General features: G+C 47.9%; 7 protein-coding genes across 7 annotated transcripts; 3 read left to right on the top strand and 4 right to left on the bottom strand.

Moving 5' to 3' along the window:
* Nucleotides 1-783: 783 nt before the first annotated feature.
* On the top strand, nucleotides 784-1,912 carry ASPBRDRAFT_28578 (zinc-binding alcohol dehydrogenase family protein; the record flags this gene model as incomplete). Its single annotated transcript, XM_067622528.1, has 3 exons — nucleotides 784-888; nucleotides 950-1,372; nucleotides 1,424-1,912. The coding sequence occupies 3 exons, from the start codon at nucleotides 784-786 to the stop codon at nucleotides 1,910-1,912; spliced, it is 1,017 nt and encodes a 338-aa protein (XP_067480576.1).
* Nucleotides 1,913-3,243: 1,331 nt separating this feature from the next.
* On the top strand, nucleotides 3,244-4,006 carry ASPBRDRAFT_500729 (cell wall mannoprotein 1 family protein). Its single transcript, XM_067626476.1, has 2 exons — nucleotides 3,244-3,266; nucleotides 3,335-4,006. Exon 2 carries the CDS (start codon nucleotides 3,353-3,355, stop codon nucleotides 3,923-3,925), a length of 573 nt encoding a protein of 190 aa, XP_067480575.1. The 5' UTR covers nucleotides 3,244-3,266; nucleotides 3,335-3,352; the 3' UTR covers nucleotides 3,926-4,006.
* A 668-nt stretch (nucleotides 4,007-4,674) lies between these two features.
* Nucleotides 4,675-5,830, bottom strand: ASPBRDRAFT_173924 (3-hydroxyacyl-CoA dehydrogenase family protein; the record flags this gene model as incomplete). The annotated part of the gene is made up of 3 exons (XM_067619758.1): nucleotides 5,598-5,830; nucleotides 4,903-5,538; nucleotides 4,675-4,841 (listed from the first exon to the last, which is right to left on the bottom strand). Exons 1-3 carry the CDS (start codon nucleotides 5,680-5,682, stop codon nucleotides 4,675-4,677), a joined length of 888 nt encoding a protein of 295 aa, XP_067480574.1. The 5' UTR covers nucleotides 5,683-5,830.
* Nucleotides 5,831-7,235: 1,405 nt separating this feature from the next.
* On the bottom strand, nucleotides 7,236-8,684 carry ASPBRDRAFT_194282 (uncharacterized protein; the record flags this gene model as incomplete). The annotated part of the gene is made up of 2 exons (XM_067620732.1): nucleotides 7,236-8,554; nucleotides 8,609-8,684. 2 exons carry the CDS (start codon nucleotides 8,682-8,684, stop codon nucleotides 7,236-7,238), a joined length of 1,395 nt encoding a protein of 464 aa, XP_067480573.1.
* Nucleotides 8,685-9,052: 368 nt separating this feature from the next.
* Nucleotides 9,053-14,251, top strand: ASPBRDRAFT_73742 (uncharacterized protein; the record flags this gene model as incomplete). The annotated part of the gene is made up of 9 exons (XM_067629221.1): nucleotides 9,053-9,311; nucleotides 9,410-10,246; nucleotides 10,299-10,939; nucleotides 12,069-12,366; nucleotides 12,423-12,733; nucleotides 12,787-12,867; nucleotides 12,932-13,536; nucleotides 13,593-13,775; nucleotides 13,840-14,251. Exons 1-9 carry the CDS (start codon nucleotides 9,179-9,181, stop codon nucleotides 14,249-14,251), a joined length of 3,501 nt encoding a protein of 1,166 aa, XP_067480572.1. The 5' UTR covers nucleotides 9,053-9,178.
* A 123-nt stretch (nucleotides 14,252-14,374) lies between these two features.
* ASPBRDRAFT_194279 (uncharacterized protein) lies at nucleotides 14,375-18,377 on the bottom strand (the record flags this gene model as incomplete). Its single annotated transcript, XM_067620731.1, has 14 exons — nucleotides 14,375-14,697; nucleotides 14,775-14,866; nucleotides 14,926-15,043; nucleotides 15,111-15,327; nucleotides 15,394-15,452; nucleotides 15,519-15,606; nucleotides 15,714-16,077; nucleotides 16,151-16,177; nucleotides 16,245-16,420; nucleotides 16,490-16,668; nucleotides 16,734-16,789; nucleotides 16,860-17,356; nucleotides 17,465-17,517; nucleotides 17,591-18,377. The coding sequence occupies 14 exons, from the start codon at nucleotides 18,375-18,377 to the stop codon at nucleotides 14,375-14,377; spliced, it is 3,036 nt and encodes a 1,011-aa protein (XP_067480571.1).
* Nucleotides 18,378-25,014: 6,637 nt separating this feature from the next.
* ASPBRDRAFT_53536 (uncharacterized protein) lies at nucleotides 25,015-27,478 on the bottom strand (the record flags this gene model as incomplete). The annotated part of the gene is made up of 5 exons (XM_067627087.1): nucleotides 25,015-25,184; nucleotides 25,290-25,480; nucleotides 25,541-26,222; nucleotides 26,657-26,985; nucleotides 27,060-27,478. The coding sequence occupies 5 exons, from the start codon at nucleotides 27,476-27,478 to the stop codon at nucleotides 25,015-25,017; spliced, it is 1,791 nt and encodes a 596-aa protein (XP_067480570.1).
* Nucleotides 27,479-27,847: the final 369 nt, after the last annotated feature.

Genomic DNA, 27,847 nt, shown 5'->3' with positions numbered 1-27,847 from the left:
GGTTACTTCTCAATTCTGAAGAGTACACTGCCTCACCGAACGTTCAGGGGCACTTCGATCTTCTCAGAGCTTAGAAAGCGATGTTCCCAATGTAGACGACGTCCACGGGTAGCATGTGGCGAAAACTACCCGTCTTTTGAACCCAATGTCTAGAACTACTTACTCTTTCTCCACTCCGCCTTGTGCAGTTCCTGTAGCCCTGGATCAGCATGTACCCTATCAAACAACATGGAGAGAGACCTGACGAATTGATTGCCTTATGGCCAAAAATATCCGAAGATACAACACGTCGGCCAGTTCCGGCCTCGGAAGTGCCGGTGCGGATACGAGAGCCAGAGATTGGTTGATGATGTCTAGATGACCCCGACACTCGTTCCTAACAAACTTAAAAAGTTTATGGCTTCCGGCGTGCATGTTCTAGGGCTTGCATCAAATTACAAAGTTTCGCGTAAGCCCAGGTAGAACAAAGCCTAATTACTTTGTTACAATAACCCCAGACCACTAACAAATCACTAAGAATATTAGTAGTCGATCTCATAAGAATTACTAAGGGTGCTTCCTTTCATTATTGGTCATTCGGGGAGAATAAACCATCTGCTAGTTTGGGCCATATTAAGCTCCTGCGGGGCTATGCTTTCTGCTTGAAGCTCTGAGGTCATTGTGTAACCTTTATTGCTTGGAGCAAAATATATATACCATTGGAAAGACGAATAACTAAAGTATCGAGGACATTGACAATCTCACTTTACATGTAAATCAACCTTATGAAATAATAAAGACACCATGTTACCTTCAAACGAAGCCGCCTGGATTCTGCAGCCAAAAAGTGATCTCAAGCGATTCACCGCGGCCTACCACGCTCCTTCGTTTGACGAGATTGTAATCGAGGTGCATCAACACATAACATGAAAATCTACTGCACAAATCATATGGCTAAAAAGTATAATAGAACCACGCCGTTGCAATCCAACCATTCGACGCCAACGTCCGAGCCCACGCATACATCGAAGTGCCCTACCCATTCATCCTAGGCAACGGAGTAGCCGGCATAGTCCACGAAGTCGGCTCGTCAGTCACCAGGTTCAAGAAGGGCGACCGCGTCGTGTCCGATACGCCTACTTACCAGCTCAAAGAGACCAAGTACGGGGGGTGGCAGAAATATGTTGTGAGTAGAGAAACCACGACTGCTAAGATACCAGCAAACACAACTTTCGAGGATGCTGCTGCGATACCGTTCGCGCTTTTGACGGCTGTTTCGGCGTTGCATTTGCATCTGGGTATGGGGAAGCCAGGGACGAATGGCAAGGGGAAAGCACTGATTTGGAGTGCGAGCGGGTCTGTGGGGGGTTACGCTGTTCAATATGCTGCCAGTGTGCGTACCACATACCCCAACGGTGATTATGAAATTAATATGAGTATCTAGGCCGGCTACGAAGTCATAGCAACCGCATCCCCGCGGAAATTCGACTATGTCCGTAGCCTTGGAGCCTCCACTGTTTTCGACTACAAGGACGATGAGATCGTCTCGAAACTAAAGAGCCTCGGCCCCTACGACTATATCATGACAGCGTCGGGTGATGCGAATGGTGCAAATGCCATAAGCGAGATCCTGCAACCAAACGGTGGGAAATTCGCCTCTGTGCGCCCGCAAAGTAAGGAAATCAATCTGGCGCAAAATGTGGATCTGGTGTACGACTTTTTTAGCACTACTACCCAGAAGCCGGAATATGCCGAGTTCACGGAATGGTGGTATCGTGATTACCTCCCCGGAGCTCTGGGCGGAAATGTGACCCCTACGCCGTTGGAGAAGCGACCTGGTGGCTTGAATAGGATTCAGGAGGCTTGTACGGATGTTTTGGAAGGGCGGAGCCCGAAGAAGCTGGTTTTGGATCCTCGGGAGAATGGTTCTTGAGCTGTAGTGAAGGAAGGTTTCAAGATTTATGTCACTGGCCGCCTGAGCTATTCTCAAGACAAATGGCACGCATGGTTCTGATTGTATATGATCTCTTTGATCTCAGGATGATGGTTGTTGGTGGTTGTCAAAGGCAGAGATGGCAAAGGATCAGGTGATTCCTGGCGAGAATGAATTACTCAACACCTATCCTAGTATCTAATTTGATCATCAACTGTACTCGTGGCCTGTTGGCAGAGTTAAATCCTTTATATAAAACCAGAGGAATGATCGGACTAAGGATCCCGTTGATTCTAATCCTGCGAAGCATACCGCTAAAGATGCTCCCCCGGTGGGGTTGTTTAAAGCATGCCCGCCATCCATGCAAGAACTTCAATTCTGACTCTAGCTCCTGGACAAAGGCATGCTGGGAAGGGATCAAAAGCGAAAGAGATGTATAAAAACTAGAAAAAGAAAAACATACAACAGAAGGGATTCGCTGGTGGTCACCCACCCAACTACTAACCTCCCGGCGTGTGGCTTAAGTACGGCTGAGCGGACGGGAAGCCCTGTTTTCCACACCCTGTGGTCGTATGTACTTATCCTTCAAGAGAAAGGGATTATATAGTGATGTGCATCATGTAGAAGACTCGCGCATTCCTCTGTAGCTCTGCTCGGGAGTAGCGCAGCAGGGGGGCAAGGACTTGATATTATTGGTAAAGTGTCCGGGAAGGGGCGGACGTTCATTAGACATCGCGTTATGGAGAATATAAACGAAATCGTATACGAGGTATTGGAGCGAGATGAAGATGAAAATATGAACGGAGCTTGAAGGCACAGACGGAGACGGTTCGATTGACTACTCGAGAAGCTGCCAGGCCACAACAAGAACCATCGGGACGATCTCCGTCTACTACAGAGCAACCAGTAATTATAGAGATGTGCAAAAGTAATTTTAATGCAACACAACTGCATTCGGCTGAATGGCAGTCACATGCTTCAACTTTCATGACGGGCTGAGTGATAGAATCAGGGTCCTCTGGGCCTCGGAAGCACATGCCATATCACAACGTGGCTTGACTTAGCCCCATTTGTTGCAAGGAACATCAACTCTAATAGATTAGATAGTTAATATATCTCTGAGCCACAAGGAAGAGATGCAGCCGGCCTAGCTAGAAATGTATCAAAGGGACACGGTCACCATTCCCAAAGAGGAAATGATGAAGATTATCAATCAGCTTGATTCGTAGAAGCATTGATAGCGTCATGCGGGGACCATGAGAATCAGCCCTAGTTAATTAGCTATACAGGTTGAATGTAACGTCAATCGGAGAAGGCTTGCAGCCCAAGAAGCGGGGTTAAATGAGGTGATCGAGTCAGTATCAAACCGGTGTATAAATCAACTACATGGATGTCTGACCGAGTCATCTTCTAAATGCCAAGTGAGCACTCTCCATAAAAATGAACCTCACCTACCTCTTTACCCTGCTGTTTACTGCGGCGGTAGCACTCGCCACCGCTACACCGGCGAAGGTTCTCCTCCCAGTCAAGCGAGATGCTTCGAGCGTTGTCTCCGCCGTGAACACTATTTCCACCCAGCTAGTCACCCTCAACACCACCGTGAGCGGCTACCCAGGCGGCATTGAAGGAACACTATCCGCTCTGCAGATTCAAGCGGAAACCATCCAGCTCGAAGTCGATCTCAAGGCCGCCATCAGAGTAACCCGAGCGTCTGCCAATTTCACCGACACCGAGTCGCAGAAGGTAGCGGAAGCGTTTGTTACCCTGGAACCACAGATCGCATCTACCCTGGCCAACATTGTGTCGAAAAAGTCCGATTTTGACGATGGATTGTTGGGCATTGCGTCATTGAGCTTCCTGGTCAAGTTTGATTTGCAGGAGTTGAGCATTTTGTCGAAGGCGTTGGGGTCGGCGGTGCAGGCTAAGTTGTCTGGGACGTATGCGGAGCTGGCACCCTTGATTTTGAATGAGATCTCGACTGCTTTTCAGAATGCTATTGCGGCTTATTCATAGAGTGGGTGAGATGTTTTGCTTCTGGAACGGCAGGAGAGGATTGGGAATAAACTCCTCCCCAAGTTTGGGTTACTCCTGGGAAACGCATAGTCAAAGAAGTAGAAACGCAACTCTTTTGAATAAGTTCATGGATTACTTTTGAATGACTATGGGGGAGCTAAGATGATAAAATCTCTGGTGTTTGCCCTTCTGGCACCATTTCGCTCCACAGTCACGAGCGTACTTTCTAACCTCTTCGATACACACCTTGACGGTCCGTTTTATCAGGTACATCTTCCCCTGTCCACCTGGACAGACTGTCAAGGTGACACGGAAGTGTTTGTCGCTCCAACACAGCTAGTTATGAGCAAGTCCAAATACTAGCGTGTTGTGACAATGATGTCTTTATACCACCGATCATAAATATAACATCTCGCGATATAGTAATAATATTGAAGATACGGGCTTAAGTACATCATATGCAATGTCTAGTCACATCAAAGCATGAATATGAAGGACAACGAATGAACTGAGAACTTACAAATGATGAGATAGGAAGATGAACGTTGCGAAAAAAAAAAAAAAAGAAAGAAAAACAGAAGAGGAAAGCGTCAGCGAAAAGACTGCACGCGAGCGTATCAGATTTCGAGTCTGGCGCCTTGACCCTCGGCCACACTGACTAATACATACTTAATACTCTCAAACTCGCTCCCTTATAGCTATAGTCAATGTTCGTGTACTCTTATCACTATGCTAGTGACACCATCGGGCTAGGCTTCACCTGACGGTGGATAAAGCCCGCCTTTGGAGGACTTATTCCCCAATTTGCCATGGTCAAGGTACTCCCTCTGAAGATAGTCGACAGTTTTCGCCGAATCGAGACCACGTTCAGCGATGTAGTGCTTCTCGATGAAAGCAACCGTGTCAAGACCGACGGCTGTAGTGATAACATGGTCAGTATAAACTTCGAGGCCAGGAAAATACAGGGATTCACATACAATCCATCATCTTACAAGGCAGCGTCTTCCCATTCACAAACATCTCAGTCCACAAAGAGTCAATCTCATCCGGCGTCGAAACCTCCTCTGCCAGAATCGTAAGAGTCTCGCGCTTGACTGCCGCCCACAACCGGTTGAAGATAAACCCAGTCGATTCCTTCCTCGCAATATACGGCTTGGTAGCCACTTCTTTCGAGCGCTCAGCCATGAACTGAAGGATCGATGGCTCTGTGTACCCATCTGTCATGAGTTCCACAACCATGACCTGTGGAGGCATGTAGTAGTGCATGTTCATGATACGGGTCTTCGTCCCTTCCGAGACCTTATCCAACATCTCTGAGGACCGGTACGATGATGAGTTGGTTGCTAGGATGCAGTCGGTCGGAGCGAGCTTCTCCAGCTCCGCGAAGGTGTCGATCTTGATTTGGAGGACCTCAGGAACGCATTCAATGACGAGCCATGCATTCTCGATTGCCTGTGCCAGACCCTCAAATGCGGTGATGGGACCAGGTTCCGATCCAGTGTGTACTGCATACGAGGCGACGTTTTCGTTTACGTAGGTGACGCAGTCTGCGCGCTGCTCGGGACTCGGGTCACGGACGTGGACGTTGTAGCCTGCTGATGCCCAAATGCAGGCTACATTGCTATTTAGTTGTGCTGTTCCTTGTTTGAAAATGGGTGTAGGGATATCATACCAATGCGACGTCCTAGAACACCACCACCGAGAACTGCTACAGGCCGTTCACGGTAGTTCTTTGGTGGCTGCCAGGTTGGAATCATTGTTGCAAGGATGGAAGGTGTAAGATCCTTTTGGTTTGATATCTTGATTGGATTTTGATATGACGTATAGATGTAGTTAGACTGATACAGCTCGTCAAGACATAGGTCCAGCGGTTTTTATATTCTTATAATCTACACCTGGTGTACCAACCCGATCCACTTCTTCTCCAGAAAGGGCAACGATGCTCTGGTTCATTCTACATACGTCAAGTGTGTCCCGAGTCATCCGTGGCTTCTTGATGGCCGAGGGTTTACTTGATGGGGCAACTTTGAACATCCTCGGGGCTTTCAAGAAGTGATGTTTCAGGATTATCCACAGTACGGGAGTGCTAGGGTATCTTGCTTGCGAGTTTCCATCTTTAGCTTCACCGCTGCAGCCGGTATAGACGGGGAAGTTTACCTCGGAAATCCGTTCCGGAACATGCGTTCCGATTGGCCAAGATGGTTTATACCAAGGTGATCGGCATGCCGACACTTCTTCACCTCGGATACGGTCAACCGGCAGAGAATTCCTTGAGGGAAAAGGAGACAGAGTACGCGTACTCCTACTTCTTATGGTAAGACTAACCATTTAAGCTATTCAGCTTCCGAAATCCCCGCTGTCATCATTGCTTGGATGTAATAGGGTTTGGCGACCTTGGGAACGGGGTTGCTGCGGCCAGCTCTGCTGGGCTTTTAATATCGAACAATGTCTATTAGAAGCTGTCTTCAAAGCCTTAGACATGTAGTTGCATTTGATATAATTTATTATTATTCTTCTTGTCAAGGATATCTCTTTTTATAGAATAAAGAAGTAAGAATTATATAGGTCAATGTCACCTGGTAAAGAAGGTGTAATCTGACTGCGATAACCTACAGCTCTTATGAAGTCATTATTCTAATGTATGTGCATATTTAATAAAGATCCAGTGAGACCTTCACAGTAAATAATGGTCGTGTGCACAAGGCAATAATTTACGTATCGTAAGATAGTAAAACAAGAAAAGGAAAAAGAAAATCATGTTTGCTATTTTTTTGTTTAATAAAAAAAATATCTTTAACTAGAATATGATTGAAGGGCGACGGACGGAGACTGAATATATATAAAAGACCTTAGTTTAAACGTAAAACATGTGAATCATTACCATATGGGTTCAAGGCCCATAAGTCTTGGAATAAACTATATCAATAAAGAACTATGTTTTTGAGGTATTGAAGACTATTTTCTAATTAGACATTATTCGATATAAACAGCCCAGCACGAGCTGACTGCAGCAAGAGTAAATTCGATTTCAGTTATCGTTGTGTCTTACATTACATTATTGCAAAGTCGCTTCTAGCTCGATGAATACGAGACAAGATAGTACCACATGCAAAACTTATCAATCATTACTGTACATATCTTTGGGTAAAATTTCTATATTAAACAACTTCGCAACCAATAAGTAGGCTTAGAAAGACCAGTATTCAGGAATGAGGAAAGCCAAATGAGCTGTATAATCTAAACGGGATCTATAAATACACCAACTCTAAGATAAACCAATAGAAAGGAAAAGATAATATAAGTAAAGGCCCTAAAAAGTGAAGATTTGATCCGTCATCTTTGCCACCGCTCCTGGAGCTTGGAATCCCAGACCAACCAAGCCTTTCTTGGCGGCATTGACCATGCCGGGAGGGCCACAAAGCATAACCTTGGTATCGGGACCGGATTGAGGGAGCCTTTTACGCATCACATCTGGTGTGACATAGCCTTTGCCATACTTCCAGTCATTCGGTGGCTGATCCAACATGTACCAGATCTTTAGCGTTTTTGGATACGCCGCTGCAAATGCTTCCAGCTCGGTTCGCAGGAGGATATCCTCCTCCGTGCGGTTGGCGTAAATCAGGGAGATCTCGGTGGTGTCCTTGTCGTCTTCACAGATTGCACGAATCAGCTGGAACATAGGTGTGATTCCTGTGCCGCCAGCGATCATTCCGATCTTTTTGCATAGGTTCCTTTTGTATCGCATGGCACCCTTGGGGCCACGGAAGAGGACTTTGTCGCCGACATTGAGATTGGCAAGGTACTGGCCTGTGAGTAATCCATCCGGATAGCACTTGATTACCAGCTCCAATCTACCGAGGTCGAGATTGTTTGACGTTGGGGTGTATGATCGAGACACAGATTGCCCGTTGACTGTTGCTTTGATGGCGACATGTTGTCCGATGGGTAGGCCAACCACATCGTCTTTGCGGGGGAGCTGAAAGACGAAGCGATAGACGTTGGGGGCTAAAAGTGTCTTTTCCACTAAGGGTAGGGTCTTGTATTCTTTCGGCTGAAGAAAACCAGGAATGAGGTGCGGATCTGGCTTGTGGATGATCTTTCTTTTCATTCGAGGGGGATACTTCGTGAAACCCGACTCAATTTCGGTGAGCTTCGAAAGGCGAGAAGCGACCATGCCGCCTAGTACGGCAGAGATACAGGCCGTGACGGCTGCTCCAGTGGCAAAGCCCCCATGAGGTAGGGATGGGGAAAGCTTGATTGAAGCCAGGGACGGCAAGCTGGGAAGAAGCTCAGCAACGTGATGTAGGTTGAGGTGTGGTCTGAGAGCTTTTGACGCAAGATAGAGTGATGCAACTGAGCCTGAACCCAGAGCAAGCGTACGAATAGCATCCCAGCTATCCTTCTTCCCTGAGGTTGGCACCGGGGTTGGTTGGATAACTCTGACAGCGGTAGGAGCCTTGTATTCCACGGCGTCTTTCAGTGTCCCAATCAGGAAGGCCTCCAGAATCTCGTTTGCATCCTCTGAATGGCCCACATCTTCATACGCTGCCGTTGCATCTTGTCCAGCAACATCAACCAAGAGATCAGCACCGCCAGGATGATCCTTCACATAGCTTGTGACATCGTACACTAAACACATTAGTATTCAGATAGCCACAGCTATATAGAGAATAGAATACTCACCCTTTCCGTGGATAGCAACCCACAAGTCCGTCTTGCTGTTATGTGCGCTGAGGTCCTCCAAAGTGAATATCTGCATATTGGTGGTTGTTGCAATCTTCAAGTTATGACAAGAATTGTAAACGGCATATGAGGAGGTAAATGACTTCGACTTTGACTGGAAGTTGGATGCGCATTAAGGATGGTGATTTGCGGCTATATTTGTATGCGAAGATTTTGAAACACCTTCAATCTACAGAGTGCACGACATCCCTATCAGTGTGGATCACCAGTATAGTTGGCCTTCAGCATTCCGAGGAAGAGCTTGCCGGTTTGGTCATTCAGAGTGCCATCCGCTCCGAACCTCGGATGACGACAATCAATTCCGAGGAACAACCACGCCACGCGGTATGCGAATATTTGCCTCAACAACTACTTCTTGAGAAGCACGACTGCCTGTGGGTCGAACGGAAATTGGAGGAGCTTCAGAGTGTCTTCCCGAGATGCCTTGACTTTTCCAAGATATATAAATGTTAGCTATGCAAGACTCAAACCCCCAGGCCTCAACACCAACCTGCGACCATAGTATAAACAATGCCTTCGCAAACGTTCTATCTTCTGGGAGAAAGTCCCTCATCGGCTAAAGAGATCCAGCTGGACTCTTCCGGAACTATCGATGATCTGAAACACTTAATCGCTGCACACTTTGCAATTGTTGAGCCAAGAGGTTGGTAGCCCCTTCCCATGACACCACTCAGGCTTCCTCCACATCCCCTTCCGCATTCAACCTCACGATCGCCTCCAATTCTGATGTTCGATATCTAGGAATTGGCTTCCAGGGGGATGATGCTGTCATGAACGAGCTGTCAGACGTACTGGCAGCACCGGGTCCTGTACCGCTCACGATCGACGGACACGCCGTGCGTGACCCTCCTTGCCCCAGGGAATTACCTTTCGTCGGCACCTTTTTTGAAGTTTACCCCGACCACCTCGGCAACCACCAGCGTCTATTCGAACGATACGGGCCCATAGTGAAAACAAATAACTTAGGTCGTATCACCTACCAAACCAATGATCCGAGTATAGCTTCGATTGTTTTCACCGAGTCAGATTTCTTCACGAAGAAAATCAACGACGCGCATCCCCTGGCTGCGCTCAAGACTCCATCCGCTGGTATCTTTCTCGGAGACACTGATACTGAGGAATGGAGAGTTGCTCACAAGTTCTTGCCTCCGGCCTTGGGTCCTAAGGCGGTCCGACACTACGCCCCGACGATGCAGAAGACCGTTGAGGACTCATTCAAGGTATTCGATGCCCTGGATGAACAGGGTGAGGCTTGGAACGTCTATCAGTATATGCTCAAGATGGGCTCTCAAGCAGTCGGAAAGCTCGTTCTGGGGCTTGACTTCAAGCATTTCGAAGCACCGGATGCTCCAGTACATGAAATGGTCCACAATATCGCCGAGATGCTCTCTCTCAACAAGAAGGTTACCTCCATGGGTAACTGGTATGCTGGCATGCCTTTTGGCGACCCGAAGAGACTTCGCGTTTTGAAGACCCGCATCGAGGACATGGTAAAGGAGTCAATGGAGGCGGCCTCACGAGGAGGTAACGAGGATTTGCCGTTGCAAGACGCTGCCTTGAAAGCAGACAACATGGTTGGTACGTGTCAACGTCAAATCCCAGTGGTATGTCCGATCACTGACCATAGCAGATTACGCTATTCGAGCCACAGATAACAAGGGCCAGAAGCTGCCACAGTCGAGTCTTGTCTGGGCGCTCGTCGTCGCCACTGGTGCTGGTTTCACTACCACAAGCTCCCTTTTATCCTGGCTCATTTACGGCCTCTGTGTTTATCCGGGCATGCAGGATCGACTGCTTCAAGAATTGGTTGATCACGGATTCGACGAAAACACCCAAATTACGGCGGAGTTCACCGACAAACTGGAATTCCTTGATAAATATATCAAAGAAACGCAGCGTCGCCATAATCCGTCCTTCCAGCCGGGCCGAACAGCAAAGGTTGACCTGGTTCTACCAGGAGGATATAAAATACCCCAAGAATCAGTCATTATACCTGCACTACACCATATCCACAACCATCCCGATCTTTGGGACAACCCTGCTCGATTCAACCCCGACCGCTGGGACACCGAGGAAGTAAAGTCTCGGCACAAAGCGGCATATATCCCATTTGCAATGGGCCAGCGCATGTGTATTGGGTTCAATTTTGCACTTCAGGAGATCAAGGTCTTTCTGCCTAAGTTGGTATACCGCTATAAGTTCTCGAGAGAGAGTGACGGCCCCATCGAGTACGACCCCATGTTCCAGCTCATTAGGCCCAACAACCTATACGTACGTGCGGAACGCCGGGTGAGATGGCCGCCAAGGTCGAGGACTGCAGCAGCATAGACATGATGTCCGTATTTAGGTCGTTGAAGACATTTCACACAAGAGTTTGTACATCTGACGGCATCATGTCCGTTTTCTGTGGTGATTGGTTTAGAACTCCACTTTTGGTGGTACGGGATATACAAACCTTTTAGAACTAAGAACTTGGGTAGATTTAGCGAATAGAACCGTTTTTGTTTCTTTATTTCTCTTCCTCTTCCATTCTTCGCTTTTACTTCAAAATCTAATCGATCCTTTCTCTTCATGTTTAGTTTTGTTTCTTTCTCCGTATCATGTTCTTCTTATTATTACATATATATATATTTTCCTATATCTATTGATATCAGAGAATTGTTTCGAACAAAGGATCTAAGCCTATAAGTGTGAGCCTCCAAGGCCTTAACAAGGCCCCTGACGCCCTCCTAGCGTCAACAGGACTACTACTAGATCAACTCCAAGACTGTCAATGGCAAGCTCTACTAAGGCTATACACAGGGCTACCTTTAGAGGGGTTTACTTAAGCAGAGGCTCAAATGAAGTGCGTCAATTCGAAACAAAGAGAAGTATTCTAGTAATCTTTGGCAGTCAAGCGATAGTGCTTAAACGACTAGCTGAACAATCTGTCTGACATAGGTGGAGACATGATATAATACTTGGCTTTGCCATGACATGCCGATATTCCCGAGGCCCCATTTCGGCATGCCGAGTTGTGCCCCACAGCGGCAATTTGCTGCCCAATCGGAACGCACACGATTACAAGACACATCCGAGGTTAGTCTCTGACTGACACATCATATCATCATGATTCCCGTCCCACAGCAACTGCTTCCTCGGATCAACGCAGTCACTCGATCATCCACAGTCAGACGCTAGAATGCCCACTAGTCAACAGAAATCAACCCCTAGGCGCCACCAGCGGTCAACGATCGCTTGTGAGACCTGTCGGCTTCGCAAAGTGCGATGCAGCCTCAACATTACCGGCGTTCCCTGCATCGGGTGTGCACAGGATAACACTCAATGTGTCGTGGATCCGAAAAGAGAGGAAAGGTGCGGAAGAGAGAAAGAAACAGACATTGTTGTCTTTGACTTCCAGACTAACAGGGTCTTTCTCAGGCTTCGACGTAGTCGGGCAACCAAGGCCCAGCATCCTCACCCCCCTCCGAACACCGTTCCGGCTGGTTTGAGTCGCACCGATCGACCCCAGGGCATCTCGTCGCCTGCTTCGAACTACGCCCAAGGCACTGTAAATCGTTACAAGGCCAATGTGACACCAGGAAGAGAGGCATCTCTGCTGCCAAATGATGCCGAAAGCGAGGAGCGTTACGGGCTTGAGATTGCCGCCGCTGCATTGGGACAACCTCAAAGAGCTGGCGGAGTGCCTTTCTACTCCGGTAAGGAGTCAAACGGCTACAAGCAGTAGCTTAGGCGAATCTAATGCCTTTATTAGGAGCGGGAACTGGGCCAACATCTGCCTTGGAAATATGCTTCTCCGACCAGTCGTTGTCAAGACACTTCCTTGTGCCGTCCAGCCCGGCTGTCCATCTAGCCGAAGAGGATAAGAAGTATCTCGAAAGTAAGGGCGTATTCACAATGCCAGGGCCTGCAACATGCGACAGTCTTTTGCGCGCCTACTTTCATCACGTACATCCGATCATGCCGATCCTTGAGCCAGATGTTGTCCTTGAGCACCATCTCACGGGCCGTTTACCGGAAAACAACGTCATGATATTCTGGTGCATATTCTTTGTGGCGTCGAATGTAAGACTCGTACAGGACACTGAGATGAAGACACTACTAACAACACTTCACAGTTTGTTCCTCCTCATGTATATGAACAGGAAGGGTACGGATCACGCAAGGAAATGAAGGCCGCGATGTATGCTCGAGCAAATGTGAGTGATCACCTACCTGGTGGTGCCTGCCAGACTCTGCTTGCTAACAATGGGTCCACGAAAGTGCATGTACAACCATGGAGGGGAAATGGACAAGATCATCCTACTGCAAGCATCGTTGTTAATGGCATTCTGGCATTCCGACGCGGACGAACACACACAACCATGGTACTGGATGGGCATTGCCATCAGTCTCTGCCAAATGTTAGGCCTGCATCGGAACCCAGACAGTTCCACGTACAACTCCTCGATCACCGATCGTCAGCGACACCTCTGGCGCAGATTATGGTGGACTTGCTTCTCGCGCGATCGATGGTTGAGCCTGACCTTGGGAAGGCCATTACGAATCAACCTTCAAGACTGCGATACGCCAATGCCTTCCGTCGATGACTTCCTGGGCGATGTTATAGGTCTGTCCCCACAAATGGCATCCTACCTACCAGATAACCTGGAAGTGTTGGCCAGTCATTGGGTCAAATACCTAGAAATTAGCGCCATATTAGGAGATGTGATTAGCATGCACTACCAGGCCAGGAAGCCTAGGCCGTTGCTACAGGATGTCAAGGACCTGGAGACCAAGATCGTTCAATGCACGGTTCCAGAACAAGACGACCCGACTTTATCGCGAGTGGCCATCTTCAGCATTTACCACCTTCAGTTGCATTACCAGTGAGGTTCACCTTCTTAGTCGAGACGGGGAGCAGAGTCATTAATTTCTCTTTTAGTGCCCTTGCTGGAACATTCTATCGACCGTTTGCTACCACATTGCCGGAAGACCTCGACCCAGGCGAGAAAGAGAGCTGGCAGCATCGTATGCGACTAAAGGCCGACGCGGCGGCTTCTCACACGAATACTGTAGTCGAAGCCATTACTCAAGATGGCCTGCTTGGATTCTCAGGGCCCATGACGTACGTACCTTTTACCACCCTCTGACTTGAAGCAATACCTTTACTCATGATTCTGTATCGATAGACCTCCCCTCCTAGTCCCCGCAATGCAAACAAACCTCCTCAACTGCAAGATCGGCAATTCCTTATCCAAGCGCCTTCGCTTCAACAAGCTCAACATGTGCATGCTGGTGATGGAAGAACTGCAGAAAACATACACCGTTGCATCCATATACCGCGCGATCTTCGCAAAGGCCATCCAGCTGCTCTTTCCGGAGTACACTGAGAGCACTTTGCTAGGCTACCCTAGTACTAACGTCGACAATAATGCAACTGATACGTCGCGGTTGGAAGGAGCTGATAATGTTGCAGGTACAGCTGAGATCGGGTGCATCAACGCACCGGGGTATATCGATATTTCGGCGGATGATTTTGTTGATCTTCTCATGGACGAGGCTTCTATATTCAATTTCTGGGATACGTGGACTCGAACATGAGACGATACTATAATAGCGAATTGAATCGTACAGGATGCCACTCCTACCACAACAACAGACTGCGCTCAATCGCGACAATCTATATCTACTGTGCCTGGGCGATACATAAATGTGTATGGAACCCTACTGGGACTCGCTCAACTGTAGCACGATCGTCTGAGCATTGACCAGGGTCCTTTGGCATGCTTCCACCCCTCGCTTGACGCCTTCTGCAATGTCAGGATGCTCTCCAGCTTCAGAGGTTTCTCCCTCTACTGTGATCGTAGCATGTAAATCTCGGGAAATGCTAGCAACCTCGTCACGAAGCTTGTGATTCAACAGGTCAAACATCCTGTCAATGATTGTTCCATAGTCAACGGCAATATCTTCAGCAAACTTCTGGAACAGATCAGGAGAACTGAGATGACGATTCATGGTTTGTTTCCGACGCGAATCACTCCCCGTTCCTAGACGAAGCCAGTGGCATTAGTTGGTGCGAATCAAGTAGCTGAGTTAAATCTGAGAGTATAACTAGTTAACATACCACTTTGTTGCAAGCAATGGTTGTAGACTGGACGCATGACTCCTGCAATATATGAGCTCGCATGCCCACCGACTGTGTCATCCGTGATTTTCCTACCGATCAAGTTAGTTCATCTCACCACTATAGCGGATAGAGAAATTGGTTCCAATACTCAGTTGCATCAATCAAACGTTCTATGCACCCATGCACAGCGTCCACTACACATGTCTGTCGCATTCGAAGGCTGAGAAGCAAGTTCTCCAAGGCTTCTGGAGCCAGGTCGCGTTGCTCTGGCACGTGTATAGTTAATGACACGGGGGTTCTTTACCGTCAAGGACACATGACATATGAGCTTACCGTATATAGAATCATGCAGACCTTGAAATACACTGGTGAGTTCGTCCTCGAGGTTCTTACCATGCTCTTGTAACCAGTCCAGCATGGTCTCCCACGCCCGAGATAGCTGCTCAATTCCTGGGCCGAGAATTTCTTCGTTCCAGCAGCGATATGGTTGCTTTGGCGTTGCGTACGTTCCGTGGTTGCGACAGAACGCTGCGTATGTCGAATGGTGCCACTGCAGATAGCCAGATTAGGTGTGTGTGTGGATTCTCGGTGCTACGGTACTGCAGGTCCCACTTACAGTTGCCCATTCCAAGCTCGCGTCAACTGCATGGTCCCTCCAATTGCGTCGAGATCTACCTGTATGAGGTAGGTTACTTATTTCACTCTTTGAAAAGACCGGGGGGAACGCAGGTCGATGCTTACGAATTTGTTGTGTAATCGCATCGGAAAATTGCCTCCTAAGGCGACTCTGTAATGCGTATACCTGCGAGCAGCCATCACGAGTTGTGCTCTACGCAAATTAGCCATCATCGCCTTCATAAAACAAGTAGACGAAGTGCAGGGTCTGCACCGGAACAGAGATAATTTGCATTTGGATATTAGGACAAATTACCGTACCCTTTCCAGAGTTCTTTCAGCTTCCGTCAGGACACGCCGCAACACCTCTGCCCGGGCCATAGTGATGGTACTGGACCCTGCTAAGGCCCATTGCGTGATAGAACCCAGGAGTGCTGGTAATTCGTGTTGAAGATATGACACCGTGGCTCGAAACTGCGCATCGGCCGGCACTGATTGGCAATACCGCCGAAGTTCTTGGATACCGCTCAGTGCCAGATACCCATTGACCTGCCGTGGATCGTCCTCTCGGTGGTCAGAGTAGAGCTTATTGCTCACGCAGAATATGCGAGCCCTATCACCCCAGGCATTCGATAAAGAGTTGGCCACGGATGTATTTCTTCGAGTGATGAGGAAAGTCATCAACCTGGCAAGAACTGAGATCAGACCAGTATCGCTAAGTTGGGGGGGGTAAACCAAGGAAGGGGTGGGTTACTTACTGAAGCTCAAGGGCCTCTTTCTGATCCCTGCAATGAATGGAAATGAGATATAAAGACGTTTAATGGACTAATTGCATCGGAGCGAGCCACTTACCTGAGGTTACTTTCCTCAGCAGCGAGACTCTGCATCCTACTTCCGCGCGCCCTTCGTCTGCGAGTCCCTGTCTGCGTGATACTGCGGTCGAGCTGCCGAATTTGGTTGTTCATATTCTGGATACGTGCGGCATCTGCTGTGGGAGCAGTACGTGCAGTCTCTTGGGAATTGACGTCCTAAAATATTTTCACTGGGTTATTTTTTTCATTGTCACTTGAGTGATATTATATCTGATGGTAACATACTTCCGCGCGAGTACACACAATGCGAATGGGTTGATCCCGCGCACATCGGCGGATGATATCCCCGATTGACTGATCGGTTGTACAACGCCCAATATTGCTCACAATAAACACTTCGTCGCAGCTGTGGCGTAGGTACCTTTCGGTCGCTCGCACCCGGGCGTAGTTTAAATCGCGAAAACCTAAACATTTATGTCCTTAGCTCCGTTTTTATGACACCAAGGTGATGCTCTGGTATGATACTGACCTGGGAGATCGGCCAAGACTAAACCTGTGCGTAGGACGGGCGATCGCAAATAGACCCTAGATAGTATTCAAGAATAAGTCACGGTTGAACGCATCGGTGGATTTCTTTTCACGTCTAAGGATGTACCTGATCAACTTCACAAAGGGCCATAAAGCCGGCTGATGACTGTCAGCATCATTGGCCATGAGTCTGTCAAGCTGCTCCATGCACTGATCCGCATCGCGAGCCACAATCGTATACTGTAGGTTATCACGCCCTCCTGGTCGGTTATCTAAACCCGCCATGGCCCACTGCAGCAAGGTAGTCATGATGGTGGCGACGGCATCGTCTCCTTCTTGGGCAAGAAAGTCAATGTCCAAGTGCTGCTGCCGAGGAAAAAGGGATTTCAGGGTGTCCCAGGCTCTATTCGCCGCAACCTTGATATTCTCCTGTTCTTCCGACGTTCTCACCTCACGGAAAGCTTCCGTGTAGTATTTCCGAACGCTGGATAGAAGCTCCTCGAGGAGCTCACGAATCTCGTCATTGTTCATGAAATCCGCAACAACAGTATAGTTCTCTGGATGGGTATCGTTGACATTTCGGAATTCAGTCACGACCGTGGTACAGGCAGCGCCATCTCCGCTCTATTGGAAGGGTAAACCATGGGCGATTAGTTTCGCGTTGGCCTATTATGATGGTTTGTCTCGAAAAAAAAAAAAAAAAAAAAAAAAAAAAAAAAAAAAAAAACTCACAGATCGGGCCAAGCCCTCTTGATCTAGAAGGGAATTGATCAGACTACTCTTCCCTGTCCGTATCAATCAGCTTCTCCCCTGTACGCGTAGCAGCACAGATGTATCAGCCATCTTCGCGATACTTACCTACACCCGAGTCCCCGATGAAACCTACCGTCCGTGTCGCTGGATAAGCGTATCTGCTAGCCTCAAGCGCTTTCTCATATAGAGTGGACAAGTCGCTAGTGGGGTCGTGGACAAGGACATTTCTACCCATGACTTGGGTAAGGCTCGTTAGCTCGCTTCGGACATCTCGCAACGCATTCTGGAGTCGAATGTCATAGATAGGCTGCTGGGGAAGAGCCTCCTGACGAATGTCGTAGAAGCCCTCGTCATCCTCGTCTGCTTCATCACTCTCATTGTCGAGTATAGAGCTCCTGTCAGAGCCGGAAACATCACTATCTGCATCTCCCAGATTCAGAGTCTGGAAATGAGAGCTGACCTCTCCGGAGGGTGAGATTGGTGTGCTACGTGACTGTTGTTGTTGGCTCGGTCGCATAGAAGAGGGACCTATCGGGCTAGGCGTAGAATTGTGTAAATCCCGGTAGGTTGTACGATTGGCACTGCGAGTGGGTGTTAATCTCGCCTCGTTGTGAGTTCCATTCCGCTGGGCTGCGGGAGAGATGCTCTCGCTCAGACGGAGGTTCTCGAAGAGAAACTGCGTGGTTGGCGTTGTAGACGATCGGCTATCTTCTGGGATGATTGGGTTGAAACCATCGACGGACGAGTTCGGGGTCAGGCATTCGGGGGATGACGGGCTGCAAGCGAAGGTAAATTCGACGGAAGGAAGAGGCTGATCTCTGTTCATAGAGGATGGGATCGCTTCCGTGCTCCTCGTGGGAGTAGTCCTTGGGTGGTTCGCGATGTCAGCCATGGCACTCTTGTTGTACACCTGATGTTCACTATGAAGGAAGTAGTGGTCGGTGATATCAGTGCGGTGATATCAGTGCCTGGGGGGAGGGCTCTCATTCTTAAAAGGTCAAGGAGGCTGAGCACACAGGGGCTTTGTACAGCGCCTATGAGCGTTTCATGGGGTGGGGTAATGCTGGCTATTGACTGCGCCGCAGAAAAAGAGCCGTCTCTGTTAGCCTCGGCGCCAACTCTTGATAGCTAAAAGCACATCACACTAGGCAGAATCCAACGAGTGTCGAGAGCCTTCGTCGTTTCACTTAGTCGCTAAAGATACACTGGACGTGCACATGGGACGAAAATAGTTTCTCCTCTCACATAATCCCATTGCTTCCAACAGATAAACAGATACCTTGATGTGCAGGGTATTTGTAGATGATATATTTACCAGGAGCCCCCAGGTGGAAGCATCACGTATTGATTCATAATCCAAGTACTCTTGCTGACCGCAATGTGACGTTGCATAGTGGACTACCAGAAGCTCGATTTGTTAGGAGACAGGGCTGTATATAGAAAGCTTCTGCTTGCATTAGAATGCTGATCGAAATCCCACCTCATCTCAATCCCCTCAATCCCCTCTGGGCCCACATCTTCCAGCAATAAAAACCAAGACGTGTTCTTGCGAAACAACCGTTTAATAAATACCTGCTTTGCCCAATGAAATTCGAACTTATATTTAGAAATTTTATTCCGCTTGGAGGACTAAATGCTGAACGGTTTTCTAGCCGGGTGTTTGTCCGCTGCCGATGGTCATTTCCGCTGTGACCCGGAGTTGATTTGTTCTGCTGTCAATGGTGGTGCTAAGGTGAGTAGGTGGTGTGCACGGTATAACAAGTCGTGCCCCAATCTCCTCCCTGTGCACTGTGAGCCGTCAATCGTACAATCGATACACTGCCTTTGTGTGGACTGCTTACAAGTCTGCTGACAAGACAATAGCAGCCTTGTTGATTCAGCCAGTCGGGGTTGGGCGGTTGGACGATTAGGAAAAAGCCGCGACGGCCCGGGGCAGCCCCCAGGGCCACCATGTTAAATTGAGCCATATGATTGACTTTGTAACCGTTCAGCACTTTACCCAGTCGGGAAATACTACTCGTTAGCTATCGTGTTCCTAGTACGAAATGGGCTTGACGTGACTAGTAGTAGTTCGCTTCTGGCACAGCCTTGTCCCACGTTTGGGTCTTGTGCTTTGCCCAATCATAGCACTGTGATGGTCGGGATTATTTTCGGCAAGTAACCAATAGTGATATGTTATAGTGAGTCATGCATCGCTAGGCTGGGAGAAAGAGTAAGATCGTTGTGGGGAACTAATAGTCGTAGCTTTGGCCGACCATATCACACTAAGGTGTCTCGCTACCATACAAAGTTGGTAGTTTCGCTGGCCAAGTTCGCACAACATGACTGGCTTCTCATTCGTGCTTGCAGAGCAGACAGATAACAGGTTACCTAATCTTATCATGAGTATTCCATGGCTGCAATGGCCACGTAAGAGGAATTTGACTCTGTGACATTGAGCAACGTGGTGTATATTTTCTCAGAGATCATCAAATCACGCAGCCCACATTCACGTGATCGGTGGTCATGAATGGTCCACCATGATTGAATTAAAGAATGATCGTCCTAGCAATCCAACGTGGTGCCTGTAGCCCTGTGTTTCACCGACCAGTCTAACCCTCTTAGTGATTATTATAAAAGGCCTCCATCAGAAGAATAGAAAGTATCACCAACGGTATAACTAACTACATCTGGAATATGACTTTTACGAACTCAAGCCCGAAACATGATCAGACGACGTGACCAAAATAAATGCTTAGCCGTTGTTAACTTACTTTCTGGTGCTTGCGGACGTTTGAAAGACACCCCGGGTCAAAAAGGTACATTGCGAGAAGAGGTTTGACTCTTGAAAGAATCACATGATTGAAACAGACTTGGTATATCAAAGGTCCTCGCCATGATGTGTGTGATCGGGCTGAGATGCGCAATATTAACGGTGCTTCTTCGAGGAAACCTAGGCGTGGATGATAGCCATCCTTAGATGTCAGTGGGGCTACGCCTCACATTGTGCAGAATTCATTGTAGCACGCAGTGTGGTCGGGATGTTAAGACGGTTGGGCTAGATCGTCACACCATAGAAGGATCATTCGAAGAAGACATTAAATACCATTCGGTGATAGCATGGAACTTCTTTGCTCATGTATTCGTTTTGGGATACTGATCACAATAGCCCTTCGTCATGGTAAATCGGTCAGAACTAAGTAGATCTCTAACATATATTCATGGTTACAGGTTCTATGGCATCCAAGTCTGACGGTCGGCTTACAAAAGGACCATTCTACAACTCTCCTAAGGTGAACCATGATCTATAATCTAACCATGATCCTACAATGTCTCCTTTCCACAGCACTACATGGACAATATGATCAGCCAAACTCCCCGCTTGGGTTCCCTGTAATCGAGTGTCTGATGATCCATAGAAGGCGATGATCCGTCGAAGAGGGTTGAAGAACAACGGCAGCGATAATCAAAGTATTTTCCTCCCACTTAAGCCCTCGATAGGTCGTAACGGTAGCCTTGGGTAGTAGCATGGATATGTCTGGAGATGGTTGCTAAGCGACCGGTGTGTAAGGCTGGAATTCGTAGCTCGAAAACGGGTGTCGGTGGTGGTAGATGACAGTGGCTCTGTACGCGACTAAAATGCAATTTAGCTTATTAAGGAGAAGACTGAGCGGTTATGCATGACTCAACAGTTGAGTTCACTTCCCCCTTTGGTCCATCCATCGTTGTGCCGATGGCCTCATTGGGCCACTCGATGCTCCTCTAGGACAGAGTAGACACATGAAGATGCAGAAAATCAATATTTAACGGCGTCCCGACCCTGTCATCATTGCGTAGATGAGGCTGTTTGACTTTGTCCTGTTGACCGTATCGTCGTACTCTTCGGTCGGACGCGAGCCCCGTAGGTTGAGAATGTAGTTCGAAGTGGGCGTTAACTTGCCTGACCCAGAGAGATCTGACAAAGGCTGAAATGGTTGCTTTGGGGGAGGGAACGATGGGCAGCTTCCGATGGTTTAAAGCTTAGAACATGTCCCCCTGAACGGGATTTTCACCCACAGAAGAGAATGATCAAGGGTTTTGAACATAAAAAACCGTTTCACCGGGGACAATAGTGTGTAAGGGGTGTGGGAGAAGCCATATGGCTTATAGGTATCGCCGTGTTAACTACCCTAGGTAGATGAAGACGAGGAGCGTCGAAAGTAAAAGCATTGTCCACAAAACGGAGATAAGGAATACCCAAGAGGTACATGCCAGGATCTTGGAGTGAAGAGGTGAGTTTCTCCTACTACGATAGACGAAAACCAATTACGAGACGAGTCCTGGGCGAGCAGAGTGGAAAAGAAACAAAGTGACCATCGAGATGGCATCTATCCTGGCCGGGAAGTCCCGCCAGATGTGAACGGCAAGCTTCTGGGCAATTGGCGATCTTTACCCACAGCTACCGTAGTCAGCATAGGCAATTTTGGTGAAAGTATCCTACCTCATTCTCTGGCGAGTCTAGGGGTATATTCTGGCCATGGAATTGGATATCAGTCTACCAGAGCACTTTGGGCCGTCATCAGCATGTGTGGGATTGGACGACTGCAGACTTCCCTTTTCCTCTCCTCACTTCGTCTGTGTATCTAATTCGCTGACGTTTACTTTCTTTCCGTGCCATTTCTTCATTTCTTTGCATCAACGAACTCGTCGGTGCAGGGGCTGCGCTGCGACAACTACTATTGCAGCAGAGGCTGCGCAGTCTGGACCTGGCGAGTATCCTCCTCTTGCTTTCCATTCAATATTCCTATTGGTAACTCTACATATATCCTAGGTGTGCGTTCAGACAAACCGGCTTGGTCGTGGGCTTCGTTTGGTGCCGAGACGAAACAGCCATGTCTCTTTGGTCCTGCAATGATCGTGCTGTGATTTGCGGATTTCGATATCTAGGCCATCAATGAAAATTGGATTCCAAACCTCTGGTAGGTTGGATAGGACATCCAGCCAATCCTTCAGGTTACACAGTATGACTTACGGGTGATGCTCCGTTCGATGGCGGGATCAGCCCGGGGATGGATTATTACCTGTTCTACCTTTTGCGTACTCCTTGGCCATCGTGGACTCTAGCTGGTGATTTGATGATACGATCATGCAAGAAGGCGACTTACACGGTTCTGGCAGGTGCCGGGTTTGGCCTGGGGTGACATCGACAGGGTCAATTTGACATAACGGCATCCTCGACCTGAAACGATAGTCCTAGCTGCTCCGGACAGCTAGGTGGTGGGGTGGAGAGTCTCGAGATAGCCCGTGTGTGGTGGAACAAAAGATGGCGGATCCCAAGACGGCCAGAACACTTATTGAACCCTGTCTTTGTAGAGGCCATCATACATGGTGATACCGGCTCTAAGGTTTCCTCCCTTGGAGTGACTAGACATTGTAATGTAGTTCAAGGGCCCGGCCACCCATGTTGTACGATCCGAAAGACATCTCTTCAGATTGGTACATATATCTTAGTCAATATAATAATTACTAATTTCTAGTTCAATACACAGATCTACCAGATACTGAAATATTTTCTAGAATTCTTATAGAGGTCTCTGATCCTGAGTCATACGATTAAAAGTAGCTGAAAAATCGTATAAAAATACTGATAATGCCATCTACTATCTATACAATCTCTATACAGGGCAGCCTCTATAAGCCTTCGGTGGGTGAGATATTTTTAATCCTCAAAATGTGACTTTTATATCGTACCACAAGAGCGGCCGAGCCGGGCGGGTGGCTGGTCCGGCCGTGACCACAACGACGTTATTCTAACATTATCATCGGATCGCAGGTATCAGCCAGACACGCCGAATGGAAACACCAACCCTGGCTTCATTCGCTGTAGGGAAAGATGCTCATGGTATGTAATGCTTACAAACGGCTGATATGGTGTAGTACAGGTATTGATGTATTGACAACACAAGAGCTGCCAGGTAAGTAATGAAATGTACAACATACAACCAATCCATGCATCTATGCTGGCATTTATGTTCTACGCAGTGGTATCCCGTCTAGCTATCTACCCAGTAAATGAAACAAGCCATTCATGACATCCGTTGAGGCGCCACCTCATTCAAGACCCTCGTCCGGGAAAGCCATGGTGACAGCAACCTGGCACGCAGTCCGCAGTAGCGTAAGCAAACGTCTACTGCTGCCACTAACTACCTGTCTGTATACGTGAGTACAGTAGATACAACAGACGCCACGGTACACATCAAGAATCTCATCCTGGTCGATGCGTAGGATGCTGGTTGTCACACGCGCACAAGTTGTTTGATGGCCGAGCTATCCGAAGCCGTCTTCTGGGGACTCCGCGGATGTAAGTCAAACATCCGTTTTCTTCACTTCTAAGCCCCTTGTAGGGGTGGGCTGGGTAATTGGCAGTTGTCGAAGAGTATTTACAAGCCGTAAATCAAAAGTACGTCCCGTTATCGAAGTAGACATTGGCAATGGTGGCATGACCAGGGAGACAGAGCTCTACCATGCATGTTTTTTCCCACATCCTTACCAGGCCAAACGACCAGACGCCACCCCCACCCGACCTGGAGACGATTATCATGACAGGAGAGTATACACTAACATTTCCAACTCAAGCAATGTCAGCCAGTCAGCGTACTCTCCCTGGCCTTGTAGCTTTAGAGAGCTGTAGTGCATCACTACGATCTTGATGGGAGAAAGTCTGTCGTCAAGTAGCCCCTAATGGCGTCCTTGAGCAGTCCTTGGTCATTGGACCGACAGGTAATCCGCTACATCGCCACGAGTTTGCCCAAACCATTTAGTCAGCTCAGTCTGGACGTGGGTTGGGCCTCAACATAGGCCAGCTGCTGGGTCGAGGCCCCAACTACGCCCCGCTTATACTACCGTCGAAGAAGATACACATCAGAAGGAATATTCAGGCAGGAGGCAGGAAGTGACAATGGTGGCTTGCAGGTAACTGGAGACTCAGTTGCAACATCAAAGCCTTTTCATTGTTTGTGCGTTGCCCCGCTGTATGCTACCTTCCCATAATCTGCGGCGTTACGTTACTTTCCTTCATCTTCGTGTCTATCTGCGAGGTTTCAGGGACTCGGCCGCGTCCTGCGCCATTTTCTTGTTCAAGCCCGTTAAGCTCATGGCATTGAAGGACTTCAATGGCTAGGATCTTAGATAGGTTGCCCTTAGAGAAAATCAGGTTACGAAGAATCCCGCCCTTTGAATGCCTGCTAAGGTACGCCTGTGGACACACTTTCGAAAGTTGTACTTACACTGTCGACAATCCCCGCTGGTTTTAGTGATTAGACAGTTTACAAATTCGTAAAGATATATCATTCTACTGTAAGGCATCTCACCCAATTGTCACAGTACTAGCCGCAGACGAACCAATGTGAATACTAAACGAAATGTAGAATAGTTTTGTAGTGATATATTGGCACCTCGAAGGTTGTTCCTGAGCGACTAGGCCCAGCCTGAATTCTGTAGAATTCGGAGTGCTTTACTATTCGATTGATCTTCTGCTCTCTATCCAGCTATATCCGACCATACGGGATGCATCACAATTTCATCTTGATTAGGCTCCGGTGAAAGCTTTCCATCCTATAATGCACGAAGCCGCTCAGATTTACCGAGAGAATCAACAGGGGAGACAATCCATGATAGGAGTTGGGGTCGAAGAAAGTAGCACTTGCAGAATGAAATTTTCTGACTAGCCTAGGATTCCGCACTATTCATCAAAGCAGTCATTCTGGCCCATCATCTACTTGACAATTGTTTGGCAACATCTAAGATCAAATCGGGCCGATGACGATTCGACCGTCGTAAAACATACACATGGCCACGATGCTCACTGCAAACTGCACCATATGCGCAGGCTGTTCCATCCGATAGGGACCGTAAGAGTGCATCCTTGCGAAACTGCCTGTTGTCTTGCGCCCGCTTTTCAGATAACTTATCCACGGAACCCTGTCCTCGAGGAAGCTTATAAACATCTCAGTTTTGTACTGGCCTACTAAAGGATGGCTGGTCCGGTTAGTAGACTAGGCTATTAGAGGGAGTGTCCAAGTAAAGGCCAGTACTTACTAGTGTGTATGACCAGACATTGTATCGCTTCGATACTGCTTGATCCAAGCCACCAATTCCGACACTTCTTGCATGATAACACGGCATTTGTTCCGCCTTGGAAACCCCTTACATTCAACGAGGGCTTTCACAGACTGAGAATCTTTGCGTTCTAACTGCCCGTCTGTCCTGGCAGTGTAACCCTTCACTGTACCCCAACTGAACTGAAATGTCCTTCTAAGCGTTCGCCACCAATGCCGAGTTCTAGGGATGATAGAGGTTAGAGCATTCAAAAGCTCTATGAACGCGGAATTCACCGTGTCCTCATCGATCCCAACCCCAGGAATGCCCTTGAGAATCTCAGACTGCAGTCTCAACACGGCTTCGAACGGGCCATAGTTGGGGCTAGCAAAATTGGCAGTTCCGATATGTTGCAGGTATAGTCGAAAGCAAGCGTTTTTCTCGAGTAAGGAATGTGCTTGGTCGACGAATGTCCTAGGAATGCCGAATTGTGAGAGATCTAGAAAACATGGCAGTATGCTATCGGGGCAAAGGACGCGGTAGAGAAGGAATTGCTCCCTTCTGACCTTCGATGCGGAACGTCGATCTGGCCAGGTACGTAGCGTTTCGTTGGCAACACCAGCTGCAGTAGCTGCAGTTGTCCACTCATGTTCGGTTGCTGGACATACGAAAGCCATTGTAGCTTTAGGTTGAAGAAAAGTGGTGGTTGTAACTATTAGGGAGATTGAGAAAAGAGATGGAAGACTAGGTGGATAACTAGATTGAAACCTAAATTGAAGAAGCAACATCTGGAACTGATTCTCAGGCAGTCTGGAGCAAGGACATAAAAAGGGCTGACTATACCATAGAAAAAGTGCCAAAGGAAAGACGCAGGAAGGCGTTTGCGGTGGCTGAGGAAGGTGGAACATAGTGCTGTGACCCTTACACGACAGGGTAATGAGCTGTCCTAAGCCGCCTTCTTCGGGACCTCATAGGGGCGACTCAGAAAAAGACGGGTAAACAACTCGACTGGCGCATCCTTCCTGTATTCAAAGCTGTAAAGTTTTGATTGTCGGATTACCAGGGTTCGTTGGTACATGGATGCAGCAAGGATTCTCGCATGTTGAGGAAGAACACAAGAGATAAGTAGTACCGGAAACTCTTCCTCATTAGGAAACAGATAGGGGTACTCTTCTATGCCTTCACCATTCGTTTCATAAAGTTGCTCCAACTCGTCTTCTGAATCCACTTTCCGCTGGTTTGCACGGGCTCGCATAGCAAGGACCAGTGCAGAAAACTCTGCAAACTGGATAGTGTTCTCCTGAGCTACCTTGGTATGGATAAGATGAAGGACAAGATGAGGATAAGTCTTTTCAGTCTGGGGCTCTGGTTCCATCACCCGCGAAACATGCCAAAGGTTGTTACCATTGTAACGCCCTATCTCGTATTCTTCATAGTGCAAAGTACTGTCGGGTGGTCTAATACTCATGTTATTAGAAGATACAGATCTTGTAGTGAGTGTAATCAATGGCATACTTACCCGACGTTCTGAAGCTTCTGATGAGATATTGCTTCGTAGGTTGCATAATCCGAAATAAGTGAGGAAATCTGCTGACAACGGTCGGAAGGAGACATTGGAATCTCAGGAGGAAAATGTTTTTGTGCAAAGTCGAGTGTGCCATTGAGCTGAGTAATATTCATGAAGTCACGTCTCTGGCCTGCATCGAGGGGGAAATTTTTCAATAAAGCTGGCTTCATGGGGTCAAAATGAAAAGGAGGGAACATTTTTGAAATGGAGTCAGTATTCAAGTGCTCAAAATCAAAGCCAATGATATGTTGAACATTTTCCAGATCGCCAAGGTCTATGTGGCCATCCAATGGAACGCCGTCCTTCATTTGCGAGATAATTTCGTAAAGGTTTTCAAGAGCAGTGCGAGCCCTAGCTGTTGTTGAGGACATTGTGGACTATCTTTGGTTGAGTTGGCGTCTCCAAAGTATAATTGTCCAGGAAGAGTGCGTGTAAACACACAGGGTCCAAAAGAACAGCAGAGTGGATCAGGGGTTTCAGTTTGTTCTGTGCGATCTCAGCTTTCTCTTATATGCGATGTAAGGTCTCACTTGTGTGATGTGATGTTAGTTCCTATTCACGAAATTGTCTGGCTGTGTGATGTAAGTAACTTCCTATCACGCGACTGGTTATTTTAACGGGAATACGAGCATATTGGGAGGATATTAACGGCACAGGAAAAGGCAGAGTCCTTATAGGTTAGCATGCTATCATAGTGCTACTTACCGTATAATGGCTACCATATTGGGGACCCAAGCGTC

Source organism: Aspergillus brasiliensis (assembly GCF_001889945.1).
Source record: "Aspergillus brasiliensis CBS 101740 unplaced genomic scaffold ASPBRscaffold_4, whole genome shotgun sequence".
Classification (NCBI taxonomy): domain Eukaryota; kingdom Fungi; phylum Ascomycota; class Eurotiomycetes; order Eurotiales; family Aspergillaceae; genus Aspergillus; species Aspergillus brasiliensis.
The sequence above is the reverse complement of the archived record's forward strand: the minus strand, read 5'-3'. Positions and strand labels throughout refer to the sequence as shown.

Excerpts from the sequence above, each read along its gene's own strand:
- ASPBRDRAFT_500729 (XM_067626476.1), top strand. The coding sequence starts at position 3,353 with ATGAACCTCACCTACCTCTTTACCCTGCTGTTTACTGCGGCGGTAGCA.